At 34.0% G+C, this 26,878-nt stretch overlaps 1 protein-coding gene across 3 annotated transcripts in view; it reads right to left on the bottom strand.

The window, feature by feature from the left end:
• EED (embryonic ectoderm development) overlaps positions 1-26,878 on the bottom strand; it is a 29,466-nt gene that overhangs the window by 1,351 nt on the left and 1,237 nt on the right. Inside the window, exons 2-11 of one of the 3 annotated variants that reach the window (XM_045815560.2) lie at positions 22,848-23,000; positions 20,558-20,650; positions 17,401-17,466; positions 16,210-16,335; positions 15,400-15,481; positions 13,132-13,223; positions 10,993-11,126; positions 9,022-9,127; positions 7,831-7,905; positions 551-709 (exon numbers count right to left, since the gene is read on the bottom strand). In XM_045815560.2, coding sequence (XP_045671516.1) covers positions 551-709; positions 7,831-7,905; positions 9,022-9,127; positions 10,993-11,126; positions 13,132-13,223; positions 15,400-15,481; positions 16,210-16,335; positions 17,401-17,466; positions 20,558-20,650; positions 22,848-23,000 — 1,086 coding nt within the window. The remainder of the gene's footprint in view (positions 1-550; positions 710-7,830; positions 7,906-9,021; positions 9,128-10,992; positions 11,127-13,131; positions 13,224-15,399; positions 15,482-16,209; positions 16,336-17,400; positions 17,467-20,557; positions 20,651-22,847; positions 23,001-26,878) is intronic. The other 2 variants (XM_045815561.2, XM_045815562.2) reach the window with 2 other exon arrangements.

Here is a 26,878-nt window from a genome sequence, read left to right as displayed (position 1 = left end):
ATACTTCAGAGCTATCCTGAGTAAATTAGAAGGCATTCGTCTGCAAATTTATGAAGGACTTCACAATTTACATTGTTAGCATGCACTCCTTATTCTGCCTTAAAGAATTACAGCAAAAGCTACAGACAGCTCCTCCACAGTTTTCTTATAAATACCCAGGTAATTTGCTACTACAAATTCCTAACACCAATCTCTTTTAAATTTTAGATAACTAGTACATTGCCCCATCTTCCATGTTGCTTTTTCTCTAAGTTTTTCTACAAAAAAAAGCTACTTAAAAAGGTTAACACTCTAATCACCAAAACATAAAATCTTAGTAACAGATGTTATGTAAGCACCTCACTGCCACCACTGACACCTGTCAATTGCATTAATAAGCATTGCAGATGGTGTGCAGAACCACAAAGGTAGAATAAATAACATCAATGGCCAAAAGCAATCAATATAAAATATCAAGGTAGATTCTTAGAGGAAACTGAACATGGATGCACAACAGAGAAAAGTGAAATTACAATGGTCTTAAGTTTAAAATGTAAAAATATGTTGCTACCTTTTGCCAGAAATCCATAGAAAACCTCATGTACCAAATGTCACACTGGCTGTAATCGAATCGCCCAAGAATAGTCACGTTAGACTCACTGGGTTTAATTTTATCTATATCATCTTCCATTTTACCAGGTTTCCAGCACACAATGGCATTTTCACAAGACTTTAAAAGAGAGAAATGAGAAAAAAAGAAATGTTACATATAGAACTGTATTTTAAATATTAAGAACAAAGCCCCCTTTAAATTATCTTTTTAGAATTGACAGCCTTAAAACATGGTTAACCGTCTACTAAATACAGTGATATACATTCATTTTTATTTACAGAATCAATGTCCACACTTGAGGACAAGAAATCATATTACAACAGAATTTAACAATATTCAAAAGCATTATATTATCTGGAATATTCATTTTGAAGTCACAATTTCTCTTCCAAACCAAATTCAGCTCTAGATATTCTGGCATCCAGAGACTTGAGTGTTTTATAACAAACATAAAATTACGAAAACTCTCTACACATACATGGTTCTTCAATAGGGCCCCTGCTTAGAGGCCTTAGAGATCAGATTATATAGAAGGCAGTAAACTTAGTGGTTTTAACATCAAGACATTGCTATGGGGATAGGACTGAAATAGACTAAGTTACAGCTTCCTTATTCTATAATATCATTATCTTTGCACACATTCTAGTTAAGCAGTAACTGATAAAGAATTCAATGGAAGAAAAATTGCAACACAGTGGGCACTATTCATATTGTATGTCATTGGTGTGCCAGCTAAGGACATTTGGCAATATCCCTGGCCTTTAGTAGGTAGAGGTGAGATGCTGCTGAGCATCATCCTACAATGTATAGGATGGCCCCTCCCATAAAAAAAAAAAAAAAAAAAAGAATTATTTAGCCCAGTATCTCAACAGAACCTGGACTGAGAAATGCCTGTGTAGGGAAAGACTGCCTCCTGAGTGTTACAGGACACAGCCTATACAGTCACATGTGGCAGCTCTGTCAGGTTCACGGACGTGAACAGTTTAACAGCAGGGCCACAGAAGATTAGGGAGGGGAAAACACTCCCTTTTTTCTTCCTTGCCTTTTTTAGATTATATAAAATACCAGGGCTATGTATCTGCTACAGAAGTTCTTTACTGTAAAGTAGCTTAGATTAGAGATCACCTACTTTGATGACTTAACTAAATGCACAACTGACTTGATAGCCTGTAGACTTCCCTCAAAACACTCATCTAGATCCCAACCCTACTGAATCAGAATCTCTACAAGTGAAGGCTGGACAGAACAACTGTGACACAGTTCTTCAAGTGCTTGTCACTGATTACATTGGTAAAGGGTCCTTAATTAGTTGAGTCCCCTTGTGAACTAAAACTTAAGGAGGTAAAAAGAATTTGTTCCCTGTAATGGATGACAGCACTTGAAAATCATCTAGAGAGCTTTTCAAAATTACAAATTCCCAGGTCCTTGTGCCAGATTTAGAATCTCTGGGACTGAGGCCTAGGAATCTATTTTTACAATGTTCTCCCAGTGATTCTAATGCAGAAATAGATTTGAGACCACCAATATAGTTCATTCAGGTCAGCTTCCTGAAACCTAAAATGCAGAATTTCTTTCCTATCATCTGATTAAGGAAAGAATTTTTAGAGCTAGTGGATTTTTACTTTTACTTCCAAAATGATGCAGTAGATGTACTTTTCCCCTTTTAACCTCACTACAGCTTAAAAGACTGAGTATCAAAAATAAAGCAAACATAAGACTTTGAAAGGCACAGAGAGGCAGACTGGTTAGGAACCTTGGGACATGAAGGATGTTGAATTCCTTGGTTTTCTTTTGCTTCATTTATGTACCCCAGACTAGATACTAGAGAAGGGAGCAGCTCAATAATAGCCATGGGTTAAGTCCCAAATACCCCCAACAAAAGCCTGCTCTCTCTAACCAAAGAACAACAAAAGTGACAACCTAGCAGGAGAGAAAATTTTCAAACACTCCACTCCAGCCAAACACCACCGAAAAAAACTGTGAGCCCACCCTCGCATGAACCAGCAAAGGCCCAGTGGGGAGCACTTCTCAGGTGGTAACATGCACCTCAGTGCATACCCGACCCTCCCTACCCCTCACTGACTCTCCCTGCCCCTCATTCTAATGAGGTAACTTTCTCCCTCTCCTCCCTCTCTGCCTGGGGTGGTATCAGAGGAGGCCTAGCAGAGAGTTAGCATGTTTACAGTCATCCACGCAAGACCCCCAGCATCACTGGAGACCACCTGGGGAATGGTAATGAGACACCATCATCTCGACTTCCCCACCACCTGCAATCATGAAGCAGTGCTCCCCTTCCCCAGCTGAAAATTTATCAGAGGAAGACTGCTGCAAAAGATCTACATAAAATAAGACCCAGAGTCTTGTAGTATAACACTCAAAAATATCTAGATCTCAATCAAAAATTCACTTGTCATACCAAGAATCAAAAAATCTCAACTTTAATGCTAAGAGACAATAAATGCCAACAATGAGATGCAAAGATGTTGGAACTATCTGACAAGGATTTTAAAGCATTCATCATAAAAACACTTCAATGAAAAAAATGCTCCCATTTAAATTTTAAATATTTAAATTTAAAATAAAAAGTCTCAGCAAAGAAATAAAAAGAATCAAACAGAAATTTTAGAACTGAAAAATACAATGACCAAAATAAGAAAATCAACTGAAAGTTTCAACTAAAGAGAGGTAGTAAATTTAAAGTTAGAAAAACAAACTGGGAAGCCTGGGTGGCTCAGTCATTAAGCGTCTGCCTTTGGCTCAGGTCATGATCCCAGCGTTCTGGGATCGAGCCCCGCATCGGGCTCCCTGCTCAGCAGGAAGCCTGCTTCTCCCTCTCCCACTCCCCCTGCTTGTGTTCTCGCTCTCGCTGCCTCTCTCTCTGTCAAATAAATAAAATCTTAAAAAAAAAGAATAAAAGAAAAGAACAGAAAAACAGAAACTACCCAATCCGAACAAAAGGAAACAAACGTAAAAAATGATAGTCCCAGGGGTCAAATAAAAATATCTAACATCATATCATTAGAGTTCCAAAAGGAGTGGAAGAAGAGAGCAGGTCTAAAAAAGAATTTGAATAATGGCTGAAAAGTTTCCAAATTTGGAACAAAATGTATCTCCAAAAGACATAAATCAGTACTACAAATTCAAGAAGGTGAGTGAACTCCAAAAGAATCTCAAAGAAATCAAGGTACATCATATTCAAACTTCTGAAAACCGAAAAGACGAAAAAAATTCTGAAAGCAAATAAGACCGAACACCTTATGTTTAGTGAAAAATAATTCCAGTGATGGCAGGTGTCTCATCAGAAACCACAAACCCTGGAAAGAGGAAACACAACATTTTTCAAATGTGTAAAGAAAATAACTGTCTACATAAAATCCTATATTGAATGAATATACCTTTTAAGAATGAAGGAGAAATGAAGACATTCTCAGACGAAGAAAAACGAAGAAATTTGTCACCAGCAGACCTACCCTAAAATAATGGTTACAGGCAGTTTTACAAATACAAAGGAAATAATACGAGAAGGAATCTTGGAACAACAGGAAGGAAGAAAAAACAAAGGAAAAAGCAAAACGAGTAAATACTCTCCTTTTCCTCTTGAGTTTTTAAAATATGTTTGATGGTTGAAGCAAAAATGGTAACATTTTTTGATGTTGTTCTCAATTTTATAAAGGGAATATTTAAGACAAACTATAAATGGTGGACAAAGTAACAAAGGAAAGTTAAGGTTTCTATACTTCACATCAAGTGGTAAAATGTGGATACACAGTAGACAGGTATATTTATGCTTGCATGGTAGGCATATCTTTAGGCTATTTTTCTGGTCTTTTTTTTTAAAGTAGTCTCTATGCTCCGCGTGGAGCCCAAAGTGGGGCTTGAACTCACAACCTTGAGATCAACACCTGAGCTGAGATCAAGAGTCTTAACTTATTGAGCCCCAGGCACTCCAGCAATTTTTTACTTTTAATCTACACATATTTTACACCTACAGTAACTTTCTTATAGACAGCATTAACAAAAATATATAGTATATATATAACAAAAGGTAACAAAATAGTTAATAAATATACATATATAACATCTAGAGGAAACACCAAAAAAGCTACAGAAAGAAATGTACTTAATATTACAGATAAATGAAAATGGAATTCTAGGGGTACTTGGGTGGCTCAGTTGGTTAAGGATCTGCCTTTGGCACAGGTCATGATCTTGGAGGAGTCTGCTTCTCCCTCTCCGTCTGACCCTCCCCCCTGCTTATACTCTGGTGTGCACGCTCGCTCTCAAACAAATAAAAAGTGGAATTCTAAAAAATGTTCACATGGGGTGGCCTGGCTGGCACCAGTCAGAACAGTCAGTACTGGCTGGCTCAGTCAGTAGAACATGGGACGCTTGATCTAGGGCTTTTAAGTTCAAGCCCAAGATTGGGTGTAAAGCCCACTAAAAAATAAATGTTCACATAACGTACAGGAAATTAGGGGAAAAGCCCAGAGAAATGGGGAAAAAAAAAAAAGAAAAGAAAGAAAAAAAACCTAAAAGGGTCCAGTCACCAAGACACAGCAACAACAAGCAACCCACAGAGCTGCAAAACACCATAAAACTGAAAGCAAAAAGGGAAAAAAAATCCACAGGTACAGCTGGAGACTTCCCTATCTCTCAATAATTGGTAAAATAAGTAGACAGAAAAATCAACGAAGCTATAAAAGACTTCAACCACACCAAACAACAGTGCCTAACGGACACATATGGAACACTCCACACAAACAGAATCACACATTTCTTTGAAGCTCCTACAGAACATACCCAAGATAGTGTCATAAAATAAATCTCAAAAAAGTTTAAAAGAACCCGAATCACAAACAGTATGCTCTGACCACAATGGAATCAAACTAGAAATCATTAAAAGAAAGATAACAAGAAAATCTCCAACGCCGAGAAACTAAACACACTTATCAAAATTTGTGAGATGCAGTGAAAGAAGTGCTGAAAGGAAAATTTATAGCATCTAATACTTACCTTAGAAAAGTCTCAACTCAATAATCTGAGCTCCCACACTTTAAGAAACTAGTAAAAGAGCAAAATACACCCACAGCAAACAAAAAGATGAAGAGACAAAAACTTGAGAAGCCCCTACCAAGACTTACAAAAAAAGAGAAGACATAAATTACCATTTCAGGAATGAAACAGGGATATCAGTAGAGACCTTGCAGTTGTCAAAGGAAAACAAGAATATCATAAGCAACTCCGTTTTATCTTAAGATGGAATGGATCAATTCCTCATACAACACAAACTACCATAACTCATGCAATATAAAACAGTTAATTTGAACAGCTCTTTTAACTATTAAGGAAATGGAATCTGTATCTCTAAAACTCTCTCAAAAATTTCTAGGCCAGATTTAACCAGAAAATTCTAACAACCATTTACGAGGAATTTCCATATAATTTCTTCTAGAAAATAGGAGGGAAAACTTGCCAATTCATTTTATGAAGCCAGTATTATCAATACCAAAAGGAGACAAACACATTACAAAAAAATTCAGACTAATATCATAGCCTCATGAATATAAACAAACCTTTAATGAAACATCAGCTATTAGCAACATATATAAAAAATTACACACTATGAACAAATAAACTTATTCCAGGGATACAGGACCAAATCTATTTAAAAAAAGTAAATACACTCCATTAATAGGCTAAGGAAGAAAAAGCCACATGATCATATCAACTGATACAGAAAAGGCATCTGACAAAATTCAACACCCATTCATGATAAAATTCTCAAAAAGTGAGTAAGGGGGACAGTTCTCAACTGATAGACAATATCTACAAAAAACATACAGCTAATATACATAATTGTGAAAGAATTCTTTCCCTTTTAATATGAGAAACAAGTCAGGAATGTCTGATCTTAACAATGCTATTCAACGCAGAACTGGAAGTCTGCCAGTGCAATAAGGCAAGGTCAGAAAGGAAGATATAAAACTGTCCCTATACGCAGATGACATGATGGTCTATGTAAACACTCCCAAGTACTAGACAAAAAAACCACAGGATTCAAGGTCAATACAAAAAATCAACTGTATTCCTGTATACTAGCAATAAACAGATAGAAATAAGAAATACCATTTATAATCACTCAACAAAGAGAAGTACTTAGGTATAAATCTAACAAAGCATGTACAGGACTTGTATGCTAAAAGCTACAAAATGCTGATAATAAAATTCAAAGACCTAAATAAATGGAGACACATATTATGTTCATGAATTGGAGAGCAGAGCAAAGACATTAATTAAGTCCCCCATCAAACTGATAACACAGGTTTAACAAAATACAAAACTCTTCCCTGCCCAAAAAAACCCCAGCAAGATGTTTTTACAAAATGTAGACAAGATTATTCTGGAATTTAAATGGAAAGGCAAAGGAATCAAAATAGCTAAAACAATTTCAAAAAAGAATAATAAAGTGGAAGAAAACATTTAACCAATTCCAAGACTTATTACAGAACTACAGTAATCATGACTGTGTATATATAGATATAGTAGTGGTAAAGGCAACAGAACAGAAAAACCAGAAACAGCCTCACACAAGCACGCCAAACAATTTTTGACCAAAATGCAAAAGCAATTCAAAGGAGAAAGAATAGTCTTTACAACAAATGGCGCTGAATAATTGGATATCTGTAGGCAAAAAAAATGAACTACTACTTAAACCTCATACAAAAATTAACTCAAAATAGATCATACATTTAATAAAACGTAACACTATAAAACTTCTAGAAGAAATCATAGGAAAAACCTTTAGGATCCAGAGCGTGAAGAGTTTTTAAATGTAACATCAAAAGCACAATCCGTAAAATTTTTTCAAACAAAAATCAATAAATTGAAATTCATCAAAATTAAAAACATTTGCTCTGCAAAAGACCCTGTTAAGAAAGGATGAAAAGACAAGCTACAGACCGGAAGAAAATATTTGCAATCTACACATCTGATATAGGATTCGTATTTAGAATATATTAAGAACTCTCAAAACTCAACAATAAAAAAACACAAAACCAATCTAATTAGAAAATGAGCAAAAGATATGAAGAGACATCATCGAAAAGGATATATGGATGGTAAATAAGCATATGAAAAAGATGTTCATCACTAGCCATCAGGGAAATGCAAATTAAGACCACGATGAGATATCACTACACACCTATCAGAACAGCTAAAATAAAAAATAGTGACAATACCAAATGCCGGCGAAGATTCGGAGACACTGGATCTTTCATACATTGCTGGTGGGAATGTAAAATGGCACGGCCACTCTGGAAAATAGTTTGGCAGTTTCTTAAAACTAAACGAACTTAACCATGACCCAGCAATTGCCATTCTAGGCATTTATCCCAGAGAAATGAAAACTTAAGTCCACACAAAAACCTGTACACGACTGTTCATTAGCAGCTTTATTTGTAATAGCCCCAAACTGCAAAAGGACCAAAATGTCCTACAATAGATGAATAGTTAAATAAACTATGGTACATCCATACCATGGAATACTACTCAGCAGTAAAAAAGGAAAACTACTGATACACACAACAACTTGGATGGCATTATACTGAGTGGAAAAAACCAATATTAAAATGTCCCATACTGTAACATTCTTGAAATGACAAAATTCACATGTGATAAAATGACAACATAGAACTATACGCACACATTGTACAATGTCAATTTCCTAAATCTGATATTGTATTACAGTTATGTGGGATGTTATGTAGGAGAAACTGGGTGAAGGGCAATATGGGACCTCTCTGTACTTTGAAATTTACTGAGAATCTAATTATTTCAAGATCAAAAGTTTAAAAAAAAAAGGTAAAACTACACCTGTAAAGCCAAGAAAAAAAATAAGTCAGGCTCTGCCCAAGAAAATATGAAATGCCCCGAAATCCACATCAACAAAAGAAACTGGAGAGCAATTTTTCCAAATATGACAATCCTAAATATTCAGATAACATCACCAACAACTACTCTAAATTATCAGAAAATATGTATATATACATCAACACGTTAGAAAGCAGGGGTTGGCAAACTGCAGCCATAGCCAACTCCAGCTGTCTGTTTTTGTAAAAACAAATTTACTGAAATGTACACAAACATAACAAAAAGCTCACTTACTGGCTTTAGATATTGGTTATTTTATAACATCAGATATCAGAGAAGAATATCATCTTACAAGTTAACAATTTTTCCTGTTACTGCAGTACAAGTTATAATAATTCATCAGAATGTCATATGCCTAAAACAAGTTTCCAATCTATGAAACTTTAAGGGGGAAAAAAAAGGAATTTCCCATCTGCCATCCAATTTACCAAACTGTATAAAAAAACTGTGCTCCCTCACACAAACACAACAGAAGTACAGCTTAACAGCAGTTAGCATACCTTGGAAAGTATCAAATCACCTAACCATCGCACACAGTCGACATAATTCCTATGTATGTCTCTGGTGGAAAAATCAGGAAAGTGAATTTTCTGAGAAATAAATGGCCTGAAATGGAAATGTCAAGAGTTAAAAGAAAAAAGGACAGTAGAATCACACTAATTTTCACTTTCAGATTTATATGACTATTAATTCTGTGTTCCTAGAAAACTGCATACCTTCTTATCTGTTTACTGAGACCTAAAGTCTCACTTCATATATTTGTTTCTATATTTTTTTGCATTATCGGCTCTCAATTCAATTTTATCTTATGAAATTTCATTATAAAAATTATAGCTTCTTATCTTACTATGTAGACCAAAATTAGTCACTTCAGTTCTGGCTATCCTAACCAATGATAAGCAAAGTCATCTGATTACAGCACTAGAAATTCTCATAGAAAACATTAAACTATCTACTCAATCCTTTAAATTTAAGAATTTACAGTCTGTGAAAGTCAACATAATCTAGATTATTTCAAAAGACAGTCACTTTTCTAGGAACAATGACACATCATTCCAAAGGCCGCTAAAGATAAGGTTAAATGAGAGTTCTGCCTTGAGCAACAATTTCTGAAAATGGTATCTGACAGGAATTTGGCATTTATTAAGACTTTTCCTGTACTTAGGCAAGTGAAACAGTGCTATTTTTCTTTAAAGATGTTTGTGAGAAGACCACCAAGCAGAGAAGCTGCTGCCAATTCTATAGTTACTTACAAACATACCTAATATTTCTAATCTAGTGATTCAGTTTTATACTGAAGTAACTGTAGAAAAATGATAGGATGCCATGAATTAGTTGTGTCTTGAGCAACTCACATGTCCTCTCTTTACTTTTCTCTCATATGTAAAAAGATGTTGGCAGAATCATCTCAAACATTTCTTCCAGTTCAAATTCTGGGAGCTTTTCTTTATTAAAACATTAAAATGTTATTAATTATCTGATACAAATTCTTAATTCTGCTATAATTATACTAATTGCTTTTTAGCCAAATATGTTAGTGTATTGAATTATTTGTTGATGGTTATAAATTTAACTGATAATCTATTAATAGTCTGGTTTGATGACCAGGAAATAAATGCTTTTTGTTAAAACAGAAGTACAAACAAAGTTAATATACACAGACATACCATAGTTACAATGAAAGTGTTAATAGCCTGATGAGATTCTGAAAAGACAGTTATTGAATTAAGAATTGAAGCAGTTCAAAAATATATTAAGAGGGGTATCTGGCTGGCTTAGTTGGTGGAACATGCAATTCCTAATCTTGGGTTTTTAAGTTTGAGCCCCACGTTGGGTGTAGAGATTACTTAAAAATTAAATTCTTTATATATATATATATATATATAATTTATATATATATATATATATATATATATTTTTAAGAAAACTGCAAAGTTCCCACTCAGTCAGTCCCATAAAGCAAGGCTCCTGCTTCTGAACTGTCTCCATCTAAAAAAGGGATCATCATTTAAAGGAAAGCATTACATTATCATGAAATAAAGCCAAGAAACCCATTTAAAAAAAGTCAAAGCCTTGACTTTGAATTTAAAGTGTTGACAAATAATACAAGTAATATTATTCTGAAGGGTCCTTTACTCTATTCCACAGCAAGTTTAAACAGCTTAAAATTGTTTTACTGTAAATAGCCAAGCATAAGCATACCTAAATAAAAATAAGTGAAACATGCTACTAAATTAAGATGAAAACACAATTTAAAGGGGATTTTGAAAAACGAGCCACAAACATTAGGCTAAAAATAAAGAGCTTCTATTTAAAAAATCTTATGGTTATGTAAATTGGTACCTAAAAGTTATTAAAAGAAGGGCTTCTAAACTCAATGTTGGGGGATTCTGTAAAAATTTTGGAAAAAGTAAAATGCATTTATCCAAAAGCATGAAAAAAGAAACTGTTTTAAATAGCACAATTGTTACCTGTTAGTTTTATTTGGGTTATAATCATAAGATTCCTTAATTGCATTCATCATTCTCTTTGAATTAATCCTCCAAAGCTTAAGAGAGTGATCCATACCACAGGACATTATTTTTTCACCCAAAAGATCATAATCCTGTATGTAAAACAGAAAAGCTTAAATATACAAAACTGACCAAATTAGACTATCCAATTTCCATCTGATGTACAGCATAATGAAAATTCTATTTCAAGTCACACACAAACACTGAGTTTATCTACATAGTCCATAAATCAGTTGTTACTGCTTTCAAGACTTATTTTTTTTCAAGATTTAGTTTTAACTGATTTGTCAGTTTGTCACAGTATATGAGCTTATATAATATGTAAAGAAAGTAAACTGTCTGAATTTAGTTTTATCTATTCAATTATCTTTAAGTATTTCCTTTCTTGATTTTGAAGGTAAACTGAATGAAGTAAAACAATTATTCTATGACACAAAGACCCAAGTTTATTAGTTTCCTTTGTCCAACCCTGATTAAACAATGAAATCGACAGCTATAAACTATACAGTGGGTCCCTGAACAATTAAAATTTTACTTTATCTGTGTATCTAAGTCAAAATACTTGTTATATTGGTTTTAAGTTCACTTTTAAAAAGAAAAAAGGTCTAAAAAAAGGGGAAATAACATATTTTAACTTTTTCATTTCCTATCTACTAATTTTGAAGACATCTAACTGATCATCTATAACAACTTATTCTACCTTATTTCATAGATAAGACAATGAGGCACCAAGATGCTATTTAACTTAGCACATGGTTTAACCCATGATTCATATCAATCCTGCTATCAGTGAACTACTCCTATATTACAGAAAAGAGATAAAGACTGTGTCCTACTCTCATTTTAGGAAGTAACAGAAGAAGAGGGCCTGGCTGGCTCAGTCAATAGGGCATGCAACTCTTAAATCTCGGGGTTGTGAGTTCAAGATCCACATTGGGTGCAGAGATTACGTAAAAATAAAATCTTAGTGGCGCCAGGGAGGCTCAGTCAGCTAAGCATCTGCCTTCGGCTCAGGTCAGGATCCCAGGCTTGTGCTCTGTCAAATACATAAAATCTTTAAAAAAAAAAAAAAGGGAAGAAAACAGTGGAGACTTCTATTTAAGGAGGAGAATATTTTCCTTATTAATCTGGCTATTTCTGTGTTCATCCAACCTTTGAATTGATCATGAACACTGTTTTTACAAGAGCCTAAGGGCTTTAGGTTTGTTGTTCAGAAGTCTGGTTGCTGCTACTTCTAATCACCTCACTGTCAACAGCAATAAGACACCCTTAGAGTCAACAGCTCTAATTTATAATTCTTGAAGGACGGTAGTCATGGACACATAAAACCAGATGGGAGAATGCTGCTACAACTTTTAGAAAATCCAAGGTGACAAGGCAGCTGAAGGTAGGTATGTTTCTCACAAAAGCATACAAACTCCAACTACAGAAATATTTAGTACTTCCAAATAAAATGCTACCTGCTTCAAAACATGGTGCCCCTTTACATAGTTTAATAAAATACCGAAGAGTTGTAAAACCACTAGATAAGCTATAAATGGAACATATGTAAAGCTAAAATAATGTAAAAATGTGAAAATACTAGCTGACTAAAAATACTAACATTATATCATTAAAATGGATCAATAGATTATAATACATAAAAATAAAGGTAACACCATGACATTGAAGAGTTATCTAAAACTTAGTTTAAGCACAATAAAACACTTCCTAAAAATGGATCTTATATTTCAACTTCAAATAAAAGATGAAAGTTGATCTCAATTACTCACTAGCTTATTAACCTTTTTTCTTTTATAACTGAGAAACAGCAAAACAGAAGTTGCCTTGGTGACTTCTCACTGAACAAGTTCATGGTATTCTTTCAGGAGAATCTAGGTGCTGGTATAAAGTGCAAGAGTACATATAAAGCACAAAGAGCCTTACTTGCTTTATTCCTTCATCTGTAAGGTAAAGACCTTGTTATGTCACAAGTAAATAAAATGAATGCCTGGCAGGCTATATGAAACAAACCATATGCTCTCCTATAAGAGTTCCATGGGGATTATTCAGAGCTCTCTACACCTGAAGGTCACTGCCCTGCAGCTTTCAACTTACTGCACTTAGCACTTCATCTCTGTGCCCTTCTACGCCTCCAAATATTGCCACCAGTGTGTCTGTTTGGATATTCCACAATCGTAATGCATGATCTAGTAAAGACATTAAAAAAAAAATTAAAATGGATTTTATCATTCACTTACTCTGGATTCTCAAAACCTCTTTAAAGAAGTAAAAACTACAAAGTTTGGATTTAAGTAATACATAGTGAGGACTAAGAATGGAATCTACATTATATAGCAACTTAAAATATTTACATCAATATATAGACTTAACTATGAGCTCAAACTTTCCAGATCAAAAAGAAGTATTTATGTGGTCTTAAAATATGTTTAGCTTATTTGCCTCAAATAATTTCCTTTGAATAATATCTTAATTTGATGGAGTTATGCTCCTGAGATAACAAATACTTAAGAGATTTGACATAAATAAGTTTCACGTGAAACTTATCTATGTCAAAGAACAAGATACTAAAATTTTTTCCTCCACAGAATCCACATTTACAAATTGAAGGGGACTACAAAATTTCTAAAGTAACCCAAAAATAGGATTAAAAACTACATACATTACAACTTACTTTTATAGTATTACAGACCTCTTAGAAATGTAACTGTAATTTGAACAATTTCATTTTCCACTAAACATTAGCAACAAAAATATACAGCAACATTAATATAAAAATGTATAGCCTGAAATATAACAATGCCCATATTGTACATGAGTATTAACATATTTCATACACCAGAAGGCAGTAATAAATTGTGTTCATTAGTGGAAATCAACATTGTTATAAAAATTTCTCGATTCCAATTGTGTACAAGTTTTTATGTGGACATCTGTTTTCACTTCTCTTGACTACATAGACACACACGGGAGCGCTATTTCTATGTTTTAACTTTTTGAGGAACTGCTGGACTGTTTTTTAATGTGTCCATTTTACTTTCCCACCAGCAATGTATGTGGGGGCTCAAACTTCTCTAAATCCTAATCAACCCAGGTTACTTTTTTTATTACAGTCATTCTAGTAGGTATGAAGTGGTCTCATTGTGTTTTTGATTTGGATTTCCCTAATGATAAATGATACCAAGCACCTTTTCATGTGCTCACTGGACATCTGTGTATATTCTTTAGAAAATCTATTCAAAATCTTCGCCCATTTTTTAAAGGGCTGTCTTTATTGTTGAATTGTAAGAGCTCTTGGTACAAATCCCTTATTAGATACATAATTTTCAAAATATTTTCTTGTATTCTGTAGGTTATCTTTGCGCTTACTGACACAAAGAGGGAAGAACAGGGTTAGAGAGTTGTGTTATTGAGAAAGAGTGTAGCATTATGACCTGTATCACCTGTAAAGAAATACCTGGGCCCAGCTACTATTATCAAGAAAAGAGAAAAAGTTATCTTTACAAAGGTGTTGATTTCCAAACTTATGCCTTGGTAGGCAAAGAAAAATCACACTGAAGCATTTTCATGGAAGAGTTTTGATTTGAGGATATCTTTTAGTATGAGCCAGTTGTGGGGGAAGGTTATAGGTTTGACAAGCCTTTACGAAGAATAAACTTGACTAGAATAATAACGTAGAAGTAAAAAGAGAACAATCAAGAACAGCATGTAGAAACAACAACACAGCTGATTTCAGAGAGCTCAGAAATGATTAAGACGCTTGTCTGAACCCTGAATAAACTTATAATGCCAATATAAGCATAAAGAGCAAGGCAAGGCTTTCTTTATACGTATGGGAAATATTTCAAAGAGCTTATGCTGGAGAACTTAGCATTTTAAGGAATTCTACTAGGGAATCCTTTATAAAATAAAAACTTTATGTATATGAAAAAGCAATACAGATTTTCAGACGCATTACTTCTTATTACCTGACTGGTCAGTGATAAGGAGATCTGCAAAACTATTTCTAAAATTCTTAAAAGTGTCATTAACTTTGGCAACTTACCTTAAAATTAATAAAGCTTAATAAAATAACTCAACTGAGGATGAACAATCATAATACACTATTGTGAATAAAGGTAATACATACTTATCTTCAGTATCAATTATTTTATTTATGTCTGATGTTAACAGTCTATTTCATGGTCCTTTTACCTAATTCTTGGTCTGGGGATGCTGCTGCAGTCTGAGATTTTTCTACTAAAAACGTACCTTATAAATTCTTTTTAACTTTGGCCTTTTTTTTTTTTAATATCTTAGAATTCTTTGTCCCTTAAAAAATCATTTTCAAATAGACAAGACTAAAGAAACATTTGCTTCTCTTACCTTTACTTACTGACAGGAGAAGATTTGGATCTCTTGGGTGGAATTTCAGCTCATTGATAGCATTTCCATGGCCAACATAATGCTACAATAAATTTATAACATTCAACTTTCATATTAAAATCAATAAATTCTTTCATTAAACTTAAACGAATGGCAAAATAGTTTCACCTAAAGTAGTGGTTTCCAACCCTGGCTGCATATTAAAATCACCCGACAAAATCAAAGGAAAGAGATGCTCAAGTCCTCTCTGCTGGTATTTTGATTTGACTGGATTAGCTGAGACCCAGGCAAGGAGTTAAAAGATCCCCAGGTAATTCTAATGTGCCCCAGGGTTAAAACCTTCTGATTAAAGTGATTTGTAAAACTTCTTAGTTCAAATTTCCAGGCTTCATCTTTCAGTTCTTTACAAGTCCTTGACTCTATATCCCTAATTAGGATGTTTGGAAAAAGTACTCACTCTTCCCTATAGTTCATTTAAAGCATCTCAGAATAAGACAAGGCAGGAGGGAAATTATTCTTTTTTTTTAAAAATCGCAAATAAGAACTTCCCGCTTATTCCTTAATTTGTATTATCAAATGAGACAAAGGTCTCAAAAGACTTGTCTAAAGCAAGCAAACAGTAAAATACAAATCAAATTAGAAACTGTACAGATATTGATTCTAAATTAAATTAAAATTAGAAATTGTACAGATATTGATTCTAAATCTAAATTAAATTAAAAAGCCTATAAGCAGGCTACATGTCACAAGCAAGTTTTCACAAGTGTGTATTCAAAAAAGGGCAGATCTACAATTTAACCAAAAACCCACCTTTATGCACTGCATTGTTATGGGATTAATTATCCTAATTATGCCTCTAGATCCAGCCACAGCCAGCAAAGGATGGCTTGTATTGCTATCATATGTCCATGCACAAGTGTAAAAGTTTTCATCAGCCTAAGAAATGCCAGTTAAGAAATATAATTTGTTTTTGAAAAGTAAACATGTCAATGATTATAGTATAGTTCATGGAAACCTCTAAAGAAATACTCAAGTACTTGACACAGAAGTTCTCATTTCTCCTTATACTACCATATTTAAACAACGGACATTTTAGATCTACAATCTACACCAAATAGTCAAACAAAACCAGTCCTTCCACTCAATTTGACTACTGTTTAGATGCTTGCATAAATACTCAACTGTCATTTGAAAGCAACCATAGACAATATGTAAATGAATGGGTATAGTTGTGTCCCAGTAAAACTTTATTTACCAAAACAGGTAGCTAGCCCCATTAGCTATAAATTGCTGACTCTTGTTTTATCCCAATACGTCTGACTATGCATTTCTAATTCAGTTTGAATAGTGTTAACTATTAGTTTTCCACCTTTTCCTGTGAGACTTTCCGGATATGGCTACAGGTCACTTCTTTCCTTATAAACTACTGAAGACTGAATATACCTTTGCCTTTTCCTGTTTGCTAGGTTTTTTAAATGATCTGAAAGACACCGTTATCACCAACCTTTGCCTAACCTTTTCGCTTTTTAAACTTTTCTTTTTCTTTATGTACGCAAGTTTTGCAATATTTTATTTCCTAAACAAACTGCATGTATTTACTTTTTCCCTATAGGCTTTGTTGTCCCAATACTTGGTATGACTGCCAGTCACAGCCGCTGATCAACGCCAATTCATTAATATTAACTACCCTTAAGTGATAAAATTCTAAGCAAGGTCAAAGAAACAGGAGGTTTTAGCTACTCTTTGCTATCATTTCTATTACTGGATTTCCAATGCTCATCTCTAGCCACCTCTCCCCACTCTCTCATATCCACTTTACAATGCATTTCTAGGGATCAGGAAAATTAGATAAACTAGGAATCTCTTGTGATAGTAAAGGAACAGCACTGGTTAAAGGGCAGTATGACTTAAGGGAACTAATTAATTTAGAAAAGCTTTGGTATAACTTATTGAAAAGTAAATTTCTTTAGCCAGAGACATTAAAAACCCAAGAAAGGATACATCAGCATCCACATAAGATTGCAACAACCGGATTTCTCCTTGTGAGTGACATTCATATAAGGTAACCTAATAAAAACAAAAATATAGTAAATTTCATCTCAAACACAAAAACCACATTCTCTTCACCTCTGAAACATATCTTAGTCACAAACGTGTCTTAAAGATACTACAGAAACTATTTAAAAATAGCTTCTTTGAATTTAACAAAGCATTATAAAGCCTAATGTAGTACATAATTTCCTGAGTATATTAAATATTATAGTAATAATAATGGCTTCTATTTTCACTGTTCTAAATTTAGATCTCATTCATGTAATTGCACCAACTCTTCCAAGTGAATACAGCTGAATACCTCAAAGTAAAGTTGCGGTTTATCATTTTTTAATTAAGTTCTTAAAGTCTTTGGGTAGTTTAAGAATATTTACATATTAATTACATATAGGAAAGCCTATCATTTGCCTAAATAATTTTTTTCTCATGGACATAGCTCATTAAATATTAACTTTCTAATGTATGGCCGTCTTTTTTATTTGCCATATATTCTAAAGTTAATATATACGCTATATACAATTAAACTTTAATAAATTTATTTTTCCATTTTTCTTATAGCTTAGTCATGTTAGCAATAACTTAATTCTAATTATATAAAAAAACTCCATAAAGATCGTATAAATTATCACTGCCTATTAAATTAATAAAATCTCTACATTAATAGTTTTACAAATATTCCTTATATGACTGATAAACTAGGTTATGTCCTAGAAGATAATTTTTTTTTCTTTTAAAGATTTTATTTATTTATTTGACAGAGATAGAGACAGGCAGCGAGAGAGGGAACACAAGCAGGGGGAGTGGGAGAGGAAGAAGCAGGCTCATAGTGGAAGAGCCTGATGTGGGGCTCGATCCCATAACGCCGGGATCACGCCCTGAGCCGAAGGCAGACGCTTAACGACTGCGCTACCGCTGTGCCACCAAGGCGCCCCGATAATTTTTTTTTCTTAAGAAGAAAAAAAAGTCCAAACACCAGAACTTTTTGTAATTCGATAAACTATGTAATGGCGGACACTTTTTGTTAGAATGCCTTAACAATTAAATAAGCACACTGAAGCACAAATTGTAACTAATTCGGATACTATCATGGCCAAGTTAGTTAAGTATAATCTTAGGTTTATAGTGATGTTTTAAAAATAGATTCAAATTAATTAATGCACTATGTTCCCAACTAAGAAAAATAACCTAATCTTTTCTTGAACCTGTACCACTTTCCCCATGAATTTTTTTTTTTTCCGAAGAATTCAAGAACCAGACAGCTATAAGCAGGCTATATGTCACAAGCAACATTTGGCTGAACACCGAAAAAAAGCTGTTATTCCATGTTACCAACTGCAGTAGCCAAGTTTCAAATTTTCAGAATTTCAATGACCTAGTAAAAGCACCAGAGCCTTTAATGTAATGAAACCTTCCTTAAAGGAAGTTTTACAGGAAATTACCTAAAGCCAAATTTTACTTCTTAGGAAACAGGAATAGAAAGGATCCAGCCCAGAATGGATGCATGTGTTTTGTTATGATTCTCAAACTTGTAAGAAAAAAGCTTGGAAATATGCTGACATTTGAAAAATACTGAGTTGACAACTCCCTTGTTACCAAGTTAACTTTGAGAACAGAATACCAACACTGAGAAACAAAAAACAAATACAGGAAACAGAAACAGTGTGCATTAAAATCACATTCTTACATTGCTGAAGAAACTTAGTACGACTACTAAAGAAGCATAAAATTTTATTTTACTCAAAGTAACAACGTATGTACCATCTTTCAGATTCACTCCTCTTCACCTCTTGTGCGAAAGGCAGAGGAAGTGACTTGTATTTGTTGTCAACCTGTATCTAATTAGTCTATCTTGTCAACCTGTATCTAATTAGTCTATCTCCTCTGTGTCTTTTTTTCCAAATACAACAATAAATTACTACGTTATTCCTCATAACTCGTAGTACAGTATTTTTTTTTTTAAGATTTTATTTATTTATGTGACAGAGAGACAGCCAGCGAGAGAGGGAACACAGCAGGGGAGTGGGAGAGGAAGAAGCAGGCTCCCAGCCGAGGAGCCCGATGTGGGACTCGATCCCGGAACTCCGGGATCACGCCCTGAGCCGAAGGCAGACGCTTAACGACTGCGCTACCCAGGCGCCCCTCCTAGTACAGTATTAATGGATAACCACAATGTTAGTTAATGTAAACTCAAGAGGACAATTTTTCCCTGAGGTGATTTCAATTTAATAACTAATTCCAGAGACTCCCTGGAAAGCAGTAAGGACTCATTCTGTTCTCCATTTATTTAGAAGTGAATAGAATAGGGGCGCCTGGGTGGCACAGCGGTTAAGCGTCTGCCTTCGGCTCAGGGCGTGATCCTGGTGTTATGGGATGGAGCCCCACATCAGCCTCCTCTGCTATGAGCCTGCTTCTTCCTCTCCCACTCCCCCTGCTTGTGTTCCCTCTCTCGCTGGCTGTCTCTATCTCTGTCGAATAAATAAAAATAAAATCTTAAAAAAAAAGTGAATAGAATAATAAATAAGTCTTCGCAGTCCACCAGTTCAGCCCCTGGTTTAACCAAAAAGTTAAATAATAGTTTATGTTAAAATGTGCCACTTCTCTCAGTTCAAGATATTTTTGGTTTCCTTAAATAAAAACAAATCTAACAGATGTTTATTGCAAATAGTTAAAATACTTTCAATAACTAAAATATAAAACCCCTGGATTTATGCTTTGCATTTACAGACAGCCACTATGTTAGTTTACTATTTTTAAGAATCTACAGACTTTATATCCTAATTTGAATGATATACAACTATCAGAACTGCTTCCAAAAACAGGAATCAATTCTTTCAGTAATGCAAAACAAAATATTAGTAAGGATGAATATAAACAGAAACCTGTTTCATGAACAACTGAGAATAATATATGAAATAAAGATGTATTTTCAGTAGTAAACACTAGGTTCTAACCACCTTAGTTTCGTGACAATTTCTAGAATACTACATAAGGAGTACTGTTAAACCAGCTATGCCAGATGTACTTCAAAATCAGTAAATTTCAATATTATAGTAACACCAGAGTCTAATAATCAACCCGAATGCCAAAAAGACCCCTGAACACTCACTCTGTTGCTTCCTACAGTTGCAAACACTAACGGATCTCCTTCTTTACTGTGCCAGTTAAATTGTACTCCAAACAATGGCTGATTATGATCTTCCTGTAAAATAATCATAAAATACAAAAATTACTATAATTTATAAACAAAAGAATGGTGAACTGACCATTTCCCCTTACAACTTTTTTTTCCAAAATGCAGGCCGCTATTCAAGTCAGAGGTCAGGTAACAAGCACTCATCTATGAAAACACTTTGATATTTGCCTTCTATTTTCTTAAACCCAATCATATTCTTCTGAATCAAAATTAAACTGGATTGTTATAGATACAATTAATCTCTTGGGACATATGGATATAACTTATGTTTCTCAAAGAAGAAATGAACAAATACACCAAGACTTAATAGAGCTCCTCTAACACTCCCTAAACTTTATTAGGTTTAATTTTTCCCTTGTGAAGTGATGCATGTCACACTCTTTCCAAATTACCACTTTCTATTATTCCTCCAGAAACAATTTCAAATAATCTTGAATGTGGGTTCTAAAAAAAAAAAAACAAACCAAAAAACAAACCCAAGAAGTTTTATAATGTACAAAAATACCTGAGCAGTGGGGACCAGGGGAGGCAAAGGACTGTAACTTCAGTTACCAGGAAGCTATAAGGAGGTGCATAAAAAACAAGTATGGTTGACCGTTGAACAACAGGTTGGAACTGCACAGGTCCAATCAAACAGATTTTTTTGGGTACAGTAGTGTAAACGTATATTTTTTCTTTTCTTTCTTTTTTTTAAAAAAATATTTTATTTACTTGACAGAGCAAAAGCAGGCAGAGTGGTAGGGAGAGGGAGAGGGAGAGGGAGAACCAGGCTCCCTGTGAGAAGACCCTGGGATCACAACCTGAGCTAAGGGGCAGATGCTTAACTGTTTGAGCCACCCAGGCACCCCTGCAAAAATATTTTCTTAACATTTTCTTTTCTCTACCTTACTTTAATCTAAGAATGCAGTATATAATACATACAACACACAACATGTGTTAATCAAATTTATGTTATTGGTAAGGTATGTTACTGACTTCTGATCAACAGGAGGTTAGTAGTTAGGTTCTGGGGGTTAAACTTGGATTTTCATCTGCACAGGAGTGGGGGTGGCAGCACCCTCAAGTTGTTCAAGGGTCTAGAGTATTCACTTTTATTCACAGTTATTTTTCAGCCTTAGAATTTTACTGGCAATCTCCTGGCAATGAACATTAACTTTCATATTCGCTTTTAAAGTGTAACAACTTTCATTTTTTATCCTTTGAAAAGTCATAGCTTTAGGCTTTTGAAATATTTCATCGAGTTATTTAAACAGTTAAAACCAACACCTCCCAAATATACTATCTAAAAATAGGTAAAATAACTAAATATTAACACAAAACTATAATGGACACTTTGTGTTTTTTTTAACATACTAAGATTAATTTCCCTCCTTTAAAAAGAATATAATTTGACACACTGAGCAATTTATTTTGCTATACAGACAGGAAAATAATTTCCACATAGACAAAGCTTCAAACGCTTTCTGAAGTATTTCTAAAGTATTCACTTTACCTAAAAGTATATTCAGATACTTAGAAAAGATTCTAACTTACATATGTATAAGATAATGTAATGTGTATTTTTGCTCAGTATAAGAAAAATACTCCCAAATTAAAAAAAACAGAAAATGAATAATATATAAAGGAAAATATTTTAAATAAATATCACTAATCCTCTTCATAAATAAAAATGCTACTGAAGAAGCAATAATTTAATTAATTCCAAAACCTTGTTTTCCCCAAATACCGAGTATTAAGAAAATGTTAACGTACACCTTTTCCTTTGAAAACAATTTCAAGTAACACAAATGATAAGAATAAATATTTAAAAACTGCACAAAGGTATCTGTTTCAATCTATGCTGACTGAAAGTTAATGGATCACATTCAGTTCTTTATATAAAGTGGTATCAGGAAGTGGCTTTGTCTTTAAAGTTTTATCAAAATATGAAGAATAACATATCTCACATCTTTTTTCTGAATACAAATAATAAAACCCAGTATGTAGTACCAGGTATTACCCATTTAAATTAAAACAAAATAATAAAAGCTAAACAGAAATGGACTGTAATAACTATGCAGTCTATGCTACAAACAACCTTCAAAGTACTCTAATTTTAAAGTATTTTAAACTTGACAAAGTATCTGAGCATAAAATGTTTACCACTGAGAAATACTTCTGAAGACTGGCATTCAGCCCACAGGATCTGTCTTTCCGCACATACCTTGAGACTATTTACACACTTGAAAGAATATTTGCATTTCTTTGACTTCCACTTTCCCTTCCCCCAACTTTTCCTTCCAGGAGCATTTGGTGTATTTGTAGGTGTATCAGGGCGTTCAGTGTTTGTACCACTTTCTATACTGACAGCATCATCCTGTAAGCAGTAAATTAGGAAAAATTACATAAAACAGCAATACTGTATGTAGCAGCAAATGACTTTGTACTGGGTAGCTGCTGATTGACCTTAAAGTAATAATTAATAAATACTGCAAGAAATGGAAAAATAAATTCCTGTCTCCAAATAAAGATAAAAAGCAAACCAGCTACATGTTAGGATTTATGGATTTTTGATATTTCAGCAATAATATAATCAAAAAAGCTAATGAGAATAATGGTTAAGAATAATATTGTCTTTAATAACAAAGCACTGGTCTATGCCAACCACCATAATACACTGGCTCATTTCATCTTTATAGCTCTTCACAGAAGGTACTGTTAGATAAGGAAGTGTTGTTTAGAGAGCTTAAGTGGTCTCCTGCAACTTAGGGTTGCTGGGATTCAAACCAAAGCTGTGACTCCTAAATCTGACTGAACTACATGTCTTCATAATTAATTCTTGACTGCGGCTCAGTTTGGAGTAGAGCCATCAATGGGCCTCTGAAGATGATGGAGTGCTGGTGCCTCTTATTTTAGATGTAGTTTCTGAAAATCCTGTTATCATTCAAATTCTGCTTAATTAGCACACAAACCATTTAGAATTTTTAAAAAATCCTAAATATCCTGTGCTATTTCCAAGTGACATTGGCCTCACAGCTCTTGTAATAATGATACTTATATAAAATTCCAGAAACTCTCTATAATTAAAGTAAAATCCTTCCAAATGTAGAAATGACTGCAGGAAACCATGAAAATTCACTTAATTTATACCCTATTTCCAATCATGGCCCTCTAATCTAAGATTTAACTACCTCCTTTGATTACATATTCCAGTGTATTCTTTGGAATAAAGAGATTTATTTAAACCTATTGCCTTAGGGCAATAGTTTCTAAATTCATTCCAGAGGAGGCTTTTTTCATGAAATGCCTGTTATTATCTATTAGAACACATATAGGAAACACTGCCTTAGGGGCTATTTCTAAATCACTGCTTCCTAGTTTTTTATTTATAGAAAGTTAAAAATTAACTGGAGTGTCAGAAAGCATATAAAAAAATTCACACAAATTCACCTAAAAACAGTATGGTATTATACAGCTGTTCTTGGGGGGTGATTTGCAAAATTTCAAATGTTTCCTGCCTTTTAATACAATACACTAATCATTCTGGAATATATCGATTAGGATGAAAAAACTGGATAGATAATACACAATAGGTGCTTAATATCTGAATTGTAATTTAATGTAAATATAATTAGACAGAAAATGTAAAATTCTAAAAGTTCAGTTCCTAGGCTTAAATCATGGTTTATATCTATTTCTCTCCCTCTTCACAGTTTCACACAGTTAACATCTAGTGTAGAAAATAACCATATTTCAGTGAAAAACTATGCATTAACTATAGCACACCTTTCCACCTTATCAGATTCCAGTCCTCTTCAATGCCTTTGAACAACCTTACAACTCATTTTATACGTGAGTAACTGATAGTTGTGTAAATTCTGTCTCTAAAGGTAGAGGCTCAAAATGTCCTCCTCTGGAAAAAACTTTTGTCTCCATCTGCAATTTCACCTCCACATTCCTTTAATGTATAAATGTATATTGTTGGACTCACACTTGCTCCGTTTCCTCATATGAGTGTGAAATAAAAATTTAACGTTTCACTTACCTTTTTCTGAAAACTGTCCTTTAACATTAGAGAAGTAAAATAATAAAACTGACATTTATTCACCAGCTGCTTTACACTGTCCCAAAATTCAAACTGTTAATCAAGAAAACACACAAAACACTGTTTTGGTTTTTTTTTTTTTTAACTCTGACCACTTAACTTACCCATCTCCTCCAAAGGAAAATTATGAAGGAATCGAATGGAAATGCAATATAGTCAAAATGCTTTAATTTTACCTTTAAATTAAAATCAAACCTTTGCTGAGTATCTGTGTATAGGCTGACTTCCACCTTGGCCCCTTCTCAAGGTATAGAATGATGATATGGCACTACCATCTTCATTTGCCCAACGAGGAAACGGAGAGTAAGTAATTTGTCCCTTTATCTCGCCATAGGTAATTTACTTAAGCAAAGTATAAGTCTCCAGATTCAGCCCTCTACTAGGAAACCATTAATACTCTTCAAGAAGATAAATACCCCGCAAGTCATAAGACCTTTAAAAATTCAATAAAATGGCATATCCATATGCAAAAAACTTACATGTCCTTTCAATTCTTTGATTCACATTCACAGTAGTAATTGCTCGGATTACCTTAACTCCCAACTCAACCACCACATTCTTTCCTCACTTGCTTTTGGCTTTCTCATCACCATTCAGTTCCCCCGCTGCCCATTAGCTTTGTCTGAACTCATTTTTCTGAAGTCCTTTACTGTCTTTCCTTACTGTTTCCCTCTAACCTATGTCCTAGATCTGGGGTCCGTGGGTGGAATTTAGAGGGCCCGAGAACTTAAGTGGCCAGACAAAAAAAACCCACTTAATTTTCACCATCTTTAACTGAAATTTAGCACTTCCTCCTATTAAATGAAGGTAACATATATGAGAATACTACTGTAGCTGTGACTTTCTCATCATGGAAATCAAGTATTTTCATATCATATTCTAGTAGTTGCAGATCTCCAAAAAAACTGTCTTATGCCCATCATTACTACCAGACCCCCTGCTAGATCTATAGAGTTACTTAAAGTGCTAATACAGAAGCACTTAGGGCACCTGGCTGACTCAGTCCGAGGAGCATGGAACTCTTGATCTCCAGGTTGTGAGTTTGAGCCCCATGCTGGGTGCACAAACTTGCACTTAAACAATGCTTTATATTAAAGCACTTTATTAAAACAAATCTTAAATCTGTTCTGAAAAACATTTTTATAACATATTTCATAATTCTATTATTTTGTTTATAGCCTTATATACTGTATTTTATACATTTAAAAATGTTGCTCTGAGAAGGCTACCCGAGATTCACTGAGGTGTACAAGGCACTAAAAAGGTTTAAAGTCCCTATACAAATGAGGGAACCCAAATAAAGGCTTCATTCACTGTTTGGTTCTGAATAGCTTTAGAATGCGAAGAATATATCCTCCTTAAGGGTCTACCAAAAAGACTTTCAATTTATTTGGTCCCGTGAAATTTTCCTCAGTCTAAATAGATTACTGACATATTCATTACATTTCTGCTTATTTAGTATGTGCTAGGGCCAGAAGCAAAAGTCTTCACAGTAATTAAATAAAATTTGTATAGTACTTCCAGGGCAGAGACTCTTTTAAGCAGTTTACCTGTATTATCTTATTTAGTCCTCACAAATACTCTTTGAGGTAAATACATTATCCCCATTTCCAAGAAATTAAGGAAACTAGATCAAGTACCCTGCTCAAGGTCAAGCAACCAGTAAGGAGTAGATTGGGAATTTTAACTTAACATGTGGATCCAATCTGTACTCCTAATCGCTAACTTAATCTAACCAGAAAAAAAATTTTTAAAAAGCAGAAATAAAACAGGCTCCAAGGACTGAAGAGGGTCAAAAATGTTAGAAAGCAATACATAAGATTGAGAAGCACAAACAGGAAAAAGATTTAAAGTAACATTCAACACCTAAACTTTCCAGAAATTTCAAGTCCAAATCCCACAAACTGACAATACCCTAAATATCCTCCTTCTAGCTAAAATTCCTTCCCATCTCTTCAGTGAAAATTTTGGTCATGACACCATGCCATATATATGCCTGTTAGTGAAGTAATGATGTAGAATTTAGGAACTGGGTGTGTAACATAGTGTTTATTTCTACAACTAGCCAAATTGAGAAAATGAAGAACTTACATCACCCTCCTACAACACTATAAAGATTTTAAAAATACATTCAGATATCGTTGCCATAG

Source organism: Ursus americanus, chromosome 16, assembly GCF_024610735.1.
Source record: "Ursus americanus isolate L20-20 chromosome 16, mUrsAme1.1.p, whole genome shotgun sequence".
Lineage (NCBI taxonomy): Eukaryota > Metazoa > Chordata > Mammalia > Carnivora > Ursidae > Ursus > Ursus americanus.
Note: the sequence above shows the minus strand (reverse complement) of the source record. Positions and strands in the feature narration are given on the sequence as shown.